Genomic DNA, 12,499 nt, shown 5'->3' with positions numbered 1-12,499 from the left:
GAGAAGCAGCCAAGAGGCTCATGGTTACTCTGGAGAACCTGTAAAGATCTACAGCTCAGGTGGGAGAATCTTTCCACAGGGCAACTATTAGCAGTATAGACCACAAATCTGGTGTTTCTGAAAGAGTAGCAAGAAGAAAGCCATTTTTGAAAGCAAGTTATAAGAAGTCTCGTTTGGAGTTTGCAAAAATCCATTTAGGGGACACAGCTAGCCTGTGGGAGAAGGTGCTCAAGTCAGATGAGACAAAAGTATAACTTTTAGGGCTAAATGCAAAACACTACGTGTAGCAGAAAACTAACACTGAACTTCTCCCTGAAAACACCATCCCCACTATCAAACATGGTGGTGGCAGTATTGTGCTGTGTGGATGCTTTACTTCAGCAGGCACAGGTAAGCTGCTCAGAGTTGATATACATACAAATAAATGTATATATATATATATATAGTATATATAAATACATGACGACAATACTGGAATAAAACCTAGTAGAGGCAGCAAAAAGCTTGAGACTGGGGCGAACGTTCACCTTCCAACGACAATGACCCTAAACATACTACCAGAGCTACAATGGAATGGTTTAGATCAAAGCATATTCATGTTGTTTCAATGGCCCAGTCAAAGTTCAGACCTAATTCCCATTGAGTATATGTGGCAAGACTTGAAAATTGCTGTTCACAAACACTCTCCATCCAAACTCACAGAGCTAGAGCTAGTTTATAAAGTAGAATGGACAAAAATTCCAGCCTCTAGATGTGCAAAGCTGGTCGAGACCTACTCCAAAAGACTTGCAGCGGTAATTGCAGTGGAAGGTGGTTCTGCAAAGTATTGACTCAGAGGGGCTGAATACAAATGCACATCACTATTTTCAGACTTATATTTTTAAAATATTTAGAAAACCATGTATCATTTCCATTACACTTCACAAACAGTTGCTACTTTGTGTTGGTATATCATTCAAAATCCCAATAAACTATATATTAATGCTGAGTCAGCTGTCAGTCAGTGCCGGGGGTGCAGTTAAAGCCCCCACTCTCTATGCACAAAGCGGTGACTGAAACCGTGTCAGTATCACCCCCTTAGCTGAACATCAAACACTGTCGGGAGGAATAAAGTTAATTTCCTCCCAGTAGCAGGGCTCTAAGCGCAGGGCAGGGCAGGTTCAGACTACTATTAACCTGATTAACCCCATATCTGCAGGCTAATGGCGGTTTTTCACATGACAGGTTCCCTTTAAGTTTTTGAGTGTAATGTGAAAAAAACGTGGAAAAGTTCACATGGTATGCATACATTTTCAAGGCATTGTGTGCATAGGCATCTGGTATGGCAGACCTGAGTTGTCACTTAACAGGTTTTATCAAATTGCCTGTATAAGGCTGAGTCCACATATCTTTGATGCATAAGGCTCAGTGTTTTTAGCCTGATACAGAGGAGCATAAATTGCTATCAGGCTTTTTCCCTATTTATTTCTAGGCAATCATCCAGGAATGGATCAGAATGTTAGATGACACGTTGTTATCAAGCCACTAGACTGGAGCCTACGTTGCAAACAATGAGATCAGTTCCTTGATTCATTTTATTGTTTTTGCTAAAGGGAACTTGTCGTGGGGGTTTCATACTTCAAATTAATATCATAAATGCAAAGTCACTTTGATGCTGATTAAGTCCATTCCTTAATTGTAGGAATCTGTTTTGCAGTTTCTGAAAAAATCAACATTGAATTTCTATGCAAATGAGCTGTAAGTGCATTGGGGTGGCGCATTGCACTTACAGATTTCATGCCCTCCCTCCCCATTCACTGCCCACTTTCTGTGTCTGACCGACAGGTCATGGGAGGCAGCTCAATGAAATAAGAGTGACCTGTCGCTCAGAGGAAAATTGCAGCCGCGACTTACTAATCTAATAAAATGCTGGTGCTTGTGTACAATGCCCTGGTAAGGTGGACCTCTGGGCCCACTCACAAAAAGATTGGAACAGGACAGTATTTTATTATTCGTTTTGAATGTTTGCTTCCCAAGCTTCATATTTCCACTGGAAGAATGTAATGTATTAGAGTCGTATTAGAGTTGTAGCCTTAATGAAATGTCTCTTTAAAAGCGAACAGAAGAAAATATAAGGCTTGGAATAATGGTTGTTTCCTCCATTGTAATTGAGTCATGCACGTCCATGTAATGGATATGAGAAGTCCTTTTTATGTTTCTTATACGTACAGGATGACAGTGATGTGGAATGGAAATTTGCCCGATCGAAGTTATGGCTGTCGTATTTTGATGATGGAAAAACACTTCCTCCTCCTTTCAGCATTGTTCCAAGTCCTAAATCGTTTGTGTATTTAATAATGAGGATTGTCAACCTCCTGAAGTGCAGAACAAGAAAACTGCAGAAAGACATTGAAATTGGAATGGGTGACTCGAAATCCAGGGTAAATTGGAAATGATGTCTCCTTTTCCTTTGTTTCTTCCACTAAAAAATATGCTGGACAACTCATGTAACTGAGGGAATGGTGTCTTTATGTTAAATGTGGTATGTAGCGCATGTACTGTTTTCTATGTTCATTAAGGGCAACCTGTCAGCAACCCCCCCAAATCATTTACATGACTGTTTGGTGCTCTAAAAGATCATATAGTCTGTCCCTTTATAACTCCAAAGTACTGCTCTAGCGGTATGGAAAGATCAATCATGCTTTGAAGTTCAGTGTGTAAGTGCAATGGGGCGCGACGTTGATGCACTTACAGCGCCTCAGCCTTCCCTGCTTTTCCAACCTTGCTGCACCCTTCCCTGGCTTATTAACAGGTCAGTGGCTATGCACCAGAGAAAACATCCTGTCAGTCGGCCCTGGGAAGGTGATGCTAGTTCGGGAATATAGGCTGAGGCATTGAAAATGCATCGCCACACCCCAATGCCCGTCCAGACTGAAATTCAGAACATGAGGTTTTCAGAAATGTTTTCAATGATACTTTAATAATAAAAAATATAAAACATGAAAAAAAAACTGCTTAAATTCTTACAAAAAAAAATAAGGTAAATAATCTCAATATAACTGACTAAACTGAATAACATAAAGTCTATGCAAGTATAGGTCTACAAGAACCCATGGAACATAATGAAGCAGTAGCTCTATAATGCGCACTCAGTGAATTAAACCAGGCAGCGCTATCTTCTAATTCATCTTTATATTATGTTCCAAACTGCTGTACAGCTAGCCATTATGGTGACATTATTGACTGTTAGGTGGTGCAGCTTTTCATCGGGACCCAAGCGCTCCAGCCATTATCTTGGTGCTTTGTGTAAGTTTAATATTAGCTTAGTTCCGCTAGTTCCGCTAGTTTTTTCAATAAGATGAAATGTGGTAGCTCTTTTGCACATATTGCAAATGACTCTTTGTGAACTTTACTAAAAGTGCAGAACAAATGTGCAAAAAAATGTTGATGAGAAGAAGCAGAGCTAGAATCTGTTGTAAATTGCTGAAATCATAATGTACAAATGATAAAAGGTAGAAATAAAATTTTAACCTAAATATATATATATATATATATATGTATAAACATATACAGTACAGACCAAAAGATTGGACACACCTTCTCATTTAAAGATTTTTCTGTATTTTCATGACTATGAAAATTGTACATTCACACTGAAGGCGTCAAAACTATGAATTAACACATGTGGAATTATATACTTAACAGAAAAGTATGAAACAACTGAAATTATGTCTTATATTCTAGGTTCTTCAAAGTAGCCACCTTTTGCTTTGATGACTGCTTTGCACACTCTTGGCATTCTCTTGATGAGCTTCAAGAAGTAGTCACCGGGAATGGTTTTCACTTCACAGGTGTGCCCTGTCAGGTTTAATAAGTGGGATTTCTTGCCTTATAAATAGGGTTGGGACCATCAGTTGTGCTGTGCAGAAGTCTGGTGGATACATAGCTGATAGTCCTACTGAATAGACTGTTAGAATTTGTATTACGGCAAGAAAAAAGCAGCTAAGTAAAGAAAAACGAGTGGCCATCATTACTTTAAGAAATGAAGGTCAGTCAGTCCGAAAAATTGGGAAAACTTTGAAAGTGTCCCCAAGTGCAGTGGCTAAAATCATCCAGCGCTACAAAGAAACTGGCTCACATGAGGACCACCCCAGGAAAGGGAGACCAAGAGTCACCTCTGCTTCTGAGGATAAGTTTATTTGAGTCACTAGCCTCAGAAATCGCAGGTTAACAGCAGCTCAGATTAGAGACCAGGTCAATGCCACACAGAGTTCTAGCAGCAGACACATCTCTACAACAACTGTTAAGAGGAGACTTTGTGCAGCAGGCTTTCATGGTAAAATAGCTGCTAGGAAACCACTGCTAAGGACAGGCAACAAGCAGAAGAGACTTGTTAGGGCTAAAGAACACAAGGAATGGACATAAGACCAGTGGAAATCTGTGCTTTGGTCTGATGAGTCCAAATTTGAGATCTTTCGTTCCAACCACCGTGTCTTTGTGCGACGCAGAAATGGTGAACAGATGGACTCAACATGCCTGGTTCCCACCGTGAAGCATGGAGGAGGAGGTGTGATGGTGTGGGGGTGCTTTGCTGGTGACACTGTTGGGGATTTATACAAACTTGAAGGCATACTGAACCAGCATGGCTACCACAGCATCTTGCAGCGGCATGCTATTCCATCCGGTTTGCGTTTAGTTGGACTATCATTTATTTTTCAACAGGACAATGACCCCAACCTCCAGGCTGTGTAAGGGCTATTTGACCAAGAAGAAGAGTGATGGGGTGCTACGCCAGATGACCTGTACTCCACAGTCACCAGACCTGAACCCAATCGAGATGGTTTGGGGTGAGCTGGACCGCAGAGTGAAGGCAAAAGGGCCAACAAGTGCTATGCATCTCTGGGAACTCCTTCAAGATTGTTGGAAGACAAGATTGTTGCATGTGTTAATTCATAGTTTTGATGCCTTCAGTGTGAATGTACAATTTTCATAGCCATGAAAATACAGAAAAATCTTTAAATGAGAAGATGTGTCCAAACTTTCGGTCTGTACTGTACAGCGGGAGAAATAAGTATTGAACATGCCACCAATTTTCTAAGTAGCAAAGGTGCTATTGAGATGAAATTCTGATCATATGTCGATAAAAAAACAATCCACTACACACCGGGAAAGAAATCAAACTATAGATGTCTACAAATTGAGTTATGTGTAATAGTGAGAAATGACGCAGGAAAAAATACTGAACACGCTTACTGAGATTTATTTAATACTTCGTGTAAAAGCCTTTGTTGGTGATGACAGCTTCAGGATGCCTCCTGCATGAAGAAACTAGTCACATGCATTGCACAGGTGTGATTTTGGCCGTTTCTTCCACACAAACACTCTTAAAATCCTGAAGGCTCTGTAGGCTCCTTCGATGAACTCTGAGCTTTAGATCCTTCCATAAATTTTCTATCGGATTAAGGTCAGGTGATTGGGCCATTCTAGCAGCTTTATTTTCTTTCTCTGAAACCAATTGAGAGTTTCCTTGGCTGTGTATTTGGGATCATTGTCTTGCTGAAACGTCCACCCTCATTATAACTTCATCATCCCCATAGATGACAGCAGATTTTTATCTTTAATGTCTTTGAACACTTGACCATTCATCCTTCCTTCAATTACATGAATTTGCCAGTGTCGTATGCTGAAAACAGCCCCACACCATGATGTTCTCACCTTCATACTTCACTGTTAGTATGCTGCTTTTGCGGTGATATGTATTGCCTTTTGGCCTCCAAACATGGTGTACAGTTAGGTCCATATATATTTGGACAGAGACAACATTTTTCTAATTTTGGTTATAGACATTACCACAATGAATTCTAAACAAAACAATTCAGATGCAGTTGAAGTTCAGACTTTCAGCTTTCATTTGAGGGTATCCTCATCAGAATTGGATGAAGGGTTTAGGAGTTTCAGCTCCTTAACATGTGCCACCCTGTTTTTAAAGGGACCAAAAGTAATTGGACAATTGACTCCAAGGCTATTTCTTGTACAGATGTGTTCAATCCCTTCGTCATGTCATTCTCAATTAAGCAGATAAAAGGCCTGGAGTTGATTTGAGGTGTGGTACTTGCATTTGGAAGGTTTTGCTGTGAAGTAAACATGTGGTCAAAGGCTCTCTCCATGCAGGTGAAACAAGCCATCCTTAAGCTGCGAAAACGGAAAAAACCCATCTGAGAAATTGCTACAATATTAGGAGTGGCAAAATCTACAGTTTGGTTCATCCTGAGAAAGAAAAAAAGCACTGGTGAACTCATCAATGCAAAAAGACCTGGGCACCCACAGAAGACAACAGTGGTGGATGATCGCAGAATAATCTCCATGGTGAAGAGAAACCCCTTCACAACAGCCAACCAAGTGAACAACACTCTCCAGGAGGTAGGCGTATCAATATCCAAATCTACCATAAAGAGAAGACTGCATGAAAGTAAATACAGAGGGTTCACTGCACGGTGCAAGCCACTCATAAGCTTTAAGAATAAGAAGGTTAGACTGGACTTTGCTAAAAAACATTTAAAAAAGCCACCACAGTTCTGGAAGAACATTCTTTGGACAGATGAAACCAAGATCAACCTCTACCAGAATGATGGAAAGAGAAAAGTAAGGCGAAGGCGTGGTACAGCTCATGATCCAAAGCATACCACAATATCTGTAAACCACGGCGGAGGCAGTGTGATGGCTTGGGCATTCATGGCTGCCAGTGGCACTAGGTCACTAGTGTTTATTGATGATGTGACACAGGACAGAAGCAGCTGAATGAATTCTGAGGTATTCAGAGACATACTGTGTGCTCAGATCCAGCCAAATGCAGCCAAACTGATTGGTCGTCATTTCATACTACAGATGGACAATGACCCAAAACATAAAGCCAAAGCAACCCAGGAGTTTATTAAAGCAAAGAAGTGGAATATTCTTGAATGGCCAAGTCAGTCACCTGATCTCAACCCAATTGTGCATGCATTTCACTTGTTAAAGACTAAACTTCAGACAGGAAGGCCCACAAACAAACAGCAACTGAAAACCACCGCAGTGAAGGCCTGGCAGAGCATCAAAAAGGAGGAAACACAGTGTCTGGTGACATCCATGAGTTCAAGACTTCAGGCAGTCATTGCCAGCAAAGAGTTTTCAACCAAGTACTAAAAATGAACATTTGATTTAAAATTATTGAATCTGTCCAATTACTTTTGGTCCCTTTAAAAACAGGGTGGCACATGTTAAGGAGCTGAAACTCCTAAACCCTTCATCCAATTTTAATGTGGATACCCTCAAATGAAAGCTGAAAGTCTGAACTTCAACTGCATCTGAATTGTTTTGTTTAAAATTCATTCTGGTAATGTCTATATCCAAAATTAGAAAAATGTTGTCTCTGTCCAAATATATATGGACCTAACTGTATATTATGGCAACCAAAGAGTTCAATTATGGTGTCATGTGACTAGACGACTATGTTCTCCCATATTTCACAAGCTTATCTAAATGTTTTTGAGCAAACTTTAAAACTGCTTGAAAATGCTTTTGTCAGCAATGGAGTATTGAGTGGTGAGCATGCATACAGGCCATGGAGGTTGTTTGCATTACGTATTGCTTTCTTTGAAACAGTTGTACCTGCTGCTTCCAAGTCTTTCTGTAGCTCTCCACATCTGGTCCTTGGCTCTTGGACAACTCTTCTGATAATTCTTTTCACTCCTCTGTCTGGAATCTTGTGGGAAGCACCTCGTCATGGCCAGTTTATAGTGAAATGATGTTCTTTCCACTTCTAGATTATTGCCCCAACAGTGCTCACTGAAACCTTCACTAGTTTAGAAATTCTTTTGTCAATGCCATCGGTATGTTTTATAACAAAAATGTTGTAATGGTATTGAGACAGCTCACTGGTTTTACCCATCATTTCTCATTTCTCATTATTACACATAATTAAGTTTATGTACATTTATGGTTTGATTTCTTTAGTTGTGTGAATTGAATGGGTGGTTATCGACATTTGGTGAGAATGTCATGTCAAGAGCACCTTTATAAATATCTTTACTTAGACAATCGGTTATGTATTCAATACTTATTTCACCCTCTGTGTATATATATATATATATATATATATATATATATCAGTTTTTGAAACTTCCATATCTGTTCCTAAAAGGATTGTGAATGCAAAACTGTCCACACATAAAACAAAGTACAAAATAATGTAGATGGGCACAACTCTCTGCCACAGGTACTTCTTTTTACTGTTCTTGAATGTTCCTATGTAGCCAGGTCTGTGGCCAAATACAAATGCATAGCATTTTATAAATTCATTGCTAGTAATCCCAACTGTATGCAGCCTAGATCAGCCACTGTTTACAGCATAGAATCATTTTACACCCTCTTTGTGTTGCATTATCTGGAGCACTAATGTCAAATACAAGTATGAACTAAACTGCAAGCAAAATTAATAAGATTATCTTCACATACAAAGCATCTTGACACACAGTCATGTTTGTTTCATGCTGGTCACAGACGTAAAGCTTCATTCTTAGCCAAGTAATTAAAAAATGAATATAATGAAGTACAGGATTTGGCCTATGTTATTCATAATTAATCTCTTTGGCGTCTCTGTCAAGGCATTTCTGTATTTTGCATGATGCAGTCAACATGATCTGTGTTGTTCTCGTCTGTTCATTATCATTATACTTCACCATGAGACCTGAATAGACTTGGGTTCTAAATTACAGTTGAAACCAGAATTTTCCATACACTATAAAAAAAAAAAGATACATATGCATATTTGTCTCAATATGTGACATGAAACCAGAATAAGCCTTTTGCATTTTAGGTCATTTAGGATTACCATAATCTACTATATAATTGTCTAAGGGTCACTTCCGTCTTTCTGTCTGTCTGTCTTTCTGTCACAGATATTCATTGGTCACGGCCTCTGTCTGTCATGGAATCCAAGTCGCTGATTGGTCTAACCAGCTGCCTGTCATGGCTGCCGCGACCAATCACCGATGGCCACAGTCCGATTAGTCCCTCCCTACTCCCCTGCTGTCAGGTGCCTGGCGCCCGCTCCATACTCCCCGCAGTCACCACTCACACAGGGTTAATGCCAGCGGTAACGGACCGCGTTATGTCGCGGGTAACTCACTCCATTACCGCCGCTATTAACCCTGTGTGACCAAGTTTTTACTAATGAGGCTGCCTATGCAGCGTCAATAGTAAAAAGATCTAATGTTAAAAATAATAAAAAAAATAAAAAATCATCATATACTCACCCTCCGGCGCCTTTCCCGCTCTTCGTGACGTACCGGTGCTAAGGATGGTATGCGACAAGGACCTTCCATGATGTCACGGTCATGAGACCGCGACGTCATCACAGGTCCTGCGCGCCTGCGCGAGAAGGACCTTCCATAACGTCACGGTCATGTGACCGCGATGTCATCACAGGTCCTTTGCACCTACGCGAGAAGGGCCTGCCATGACATCACGGTCATGTGACCGCGACATCATCACACCCTGGGACCGGAAGCTGGCAACAGAACTACAAAGGGCCCTCAGATCGGAAGGTGAGTATATGTTTATTTTTTATTTTTTAACCTGTGACATACGTGGCTGGGCAATATACTACGTCGCTGTGCAATATACTACGTGGCTCTGTGCTGTATACTACGTCACTGGGCAATATACTACGTAACTGGGCAATATACTACGTGGCTGGGCAATATGCTCTGTGCTGTATACTATGTGGCTTGCCAATATACTTCGTGGCTGGGCAATATACTAAGTGACTGGGCAATATACTACATGACTGGGCAATATACTACATGGGCTGTGCAATATACTACGTGGCTCTATGCTGTATACTACGTAACTGGGCAATATACTACGTAACTGGGCAATATACTACGTAACTGGGCAATATACTACGTGGCTGGGCAATATGCTCTGTGCTGTATACTACGTTGCTGGGCAATATACTACGTGGCTGGGCAATATACTACGTAACTGGGCAATATACTACATGACTGGGCAATATACTACGTAGCTGGGCAATATAGTACGTGACTGGGCAATATACTACGTAGCTGGGCAATATAGTACGTGACTGGGCAATATACTATGTGGGCTGTGCAATATACTACGTGGCTCTGTACTGTATACTACGTTGCTGGGCAATATACTACGCAACTGGGCAATATACTACGTCGCTGGGCAATATACTACGTGGCTGGGCAATATACTACATGGCTGGGCAATATACTACATGGCTGGGCAATATACTACGTGGCTGGGCAATATACTACGTGGCTGGGCAATATACTATGTGGCTGGGCAATATACTACAAGGACATGCATACTCTAGAATACCCAATGCGTTAGAATCAGGCCACCATCTAGTTATTAATATTTGCCAAATGACAGAATAATGAGAGAGAAAGAGAATGTTTTAAGGCATTTTTATTACTGCACTTACGGCAAATTCAAAAGTTTAAAGTTTACATACATTTCATTAGTATTTGGGACCATTGCCCTTAACCTCTTAACCCTCGGAGGTATATTCACTTTTGCATTTTTGCTCTCCTTCCTAGAGCCATAACTTTTTTATTTTTATATCAATATGGCCACGAGAAGGCTTGTTTTTTGCGGGACGAGTAGTACTTTTGAACAACATCATTGGTTTTAACATTTTGTGCACTGTAAAATGGATAAAAATTCTTAGTGCGGTGAAATTGCAAAAGAAGTGCAATCTCACAGTTATTTTTTGTTTTGCTTTTTAACTATGATTCGCTAAATGGTAAAACTGACCTGCCATTATGATTCTCCAGATCATTCCGAGTTCATAGCCATCAAACATGTCTAGTTTCTTTTTTATGTAAGCGGTGAAAACAAATTCTAAACTTTATTTAAAAAAAAATGACCCATTTTCCGATACCCGTATCATCTTCATTTTTCGTGATCTGGGTTGGGTGAGGGCTTATTTTTTGCGCACCAAGCTGACATTTTTAATGATACCATTTTGGTGCAGATAGAACCTTATGATTGGCCGTTATTGTACTTTAATGCAATATCGTGGCAACCAGAAAAACGTAATTCTGGCGTTTTCACTTTTTTTTTCTCCACGCCATTTAGTGATCAGGTTAATCCTTTTTTGATAGATCTGGTGATTCTGAACACAGCAATACCAAATATGTGTATGTTTAATTTTTTTTATTGTTTTATTTTGAATGGGGTGAAAGGGGGGTAATTTAAACTTTTTTTATATATATTTTTTTATATTATTAAAAAAACATTTTTTTTTTACTCTTGGCATGCTTCAAGAGCCTCCATGGGAGACTAGAAGCTGCGATAACCCAATCGGCTCTGCTACATACTGGCAATGAGCAGATCGCCTGTATGTAGCAGAATTACTCTCTTGCTATGAGCACCGACCACTGGGTGGCGCTTATAGCAATGTGAGGAGACTTCTGGTTGTCATACCAACCCATCGGTGACCCGCAATCTTTTGACAGGGTCACCAATGGGGTGATTTCCGGCACGATTGCCAGAAGCGCATACTAAATGCTGCTGTCTGCATTTGACAGCTGCATTTAATGGATTAATAGAGTGGGTGGATCACGATTCCACCCGCAGCTGTTCCGGACACATGTCAGCTGTTTAAAATCGCTGTCATGTGCTCACCGCCGGAGCCCACATCAAGGGGAGGGTGTCCGACATTGGTGTACTATTATGCCCGATGTCAGAAAGGGGTTAAACTGAATGACTTAGGTCAAACATTTGGGACATCCTTCCACAAGCTTCTCCTGAAAAAAACTGGAGAACAATAAACAACCTTCTAGTTCAAACATCGAACAAACGAAGACGTGCAAAAAAAAAAAAAAATGAAAACACTATAGAAAAAAATACTAGATGGGAATATAATTTCATCACAGCTTTTAATCAGGGAAGCGTGCAAGTAAGACAGATTTTAAATAAGTATTGGTACATCCTAAGAAAGGATTCTTTTTTAAAACAATGGTTACCTAAGTATCCCGGTATCACATTTCGGAGGGGAGTTACAATTAAAGACATCATTGCTCCTAGTAATTTGGGGAAACCCCTTTCCTCTTTAAATACTTAAGAGACTCCTATACAACATCCTTTTGGAGTTTTCAAATGTGGATCTAAAAAGTGTCACTGCTGCAACATCATCAGCCATAAACAAAACTGTATAATATCAAGCAGTACAGGAGAAACCATAAATATAAATCAACACCTCACTTGTGATAGTGACTATGTTATTTATGTGATCACTTGTGCTTGTGGCCTTCAATACGTGGGTCGCACCACACAGACAGTGCCATTGCGTATGAATGGCCACAGGCACAACACCAAAAAAGGTTTTTTAAAACACAGTCTGTCCAGACACCTTCTGGCCAAACATGACAAAAAAATTTGGCATAAAGGTAACCCCTGTGGAGCAAATACCACAGAATGACATCAACAGAATCCAGAAATTAAATAG

General features: G+C 40.2%; 1 protein-coding gene across 1 annotated transcript in view; it reads left to right on the top strand.

Moving 5' to 3' along the window:
- The window catches only part of TRPC3 (transient receptor potential cation channel subfamily C member 3), a 499,528-nt gene that overhangs the window by 472,122 nt on the left and 14,907 nt on the right, over window positions 1-12,499 (top strand). The window contains exon 9 of the mRNA XM_069743890.1: window positions 2,211-2,420. Within this exon, the coding sequence (XP_069599991.1) occupies window positions 2,211-2,420 (210 nt within the window). The remainder of the gene's footprint in view (window positions 1-2,210; window positions 2,421-12,499) is intronic.

The sequence above is a fragment of the Ranitomeya imitator genome, chromosome 1 (genome assembly GCF_032444005.1).
Source record: "Ranitomeya imitator isolate aRanImi1 chromosome 1, aRanImi1.pri, whole genome shotgun sequence".
Classification (NCBI taxonomy): domain Eukaryota; kingdom Metazoa; phylum Chordata; class Amphibia; order Anura; family Dendrobatidae; genus Ranitomeya; species Ranitomeya imitator.
Note: the sequence above shows the minus strand (reverse complement) of the source record. Positions and strands in the feature narration are given on the sequence as shown.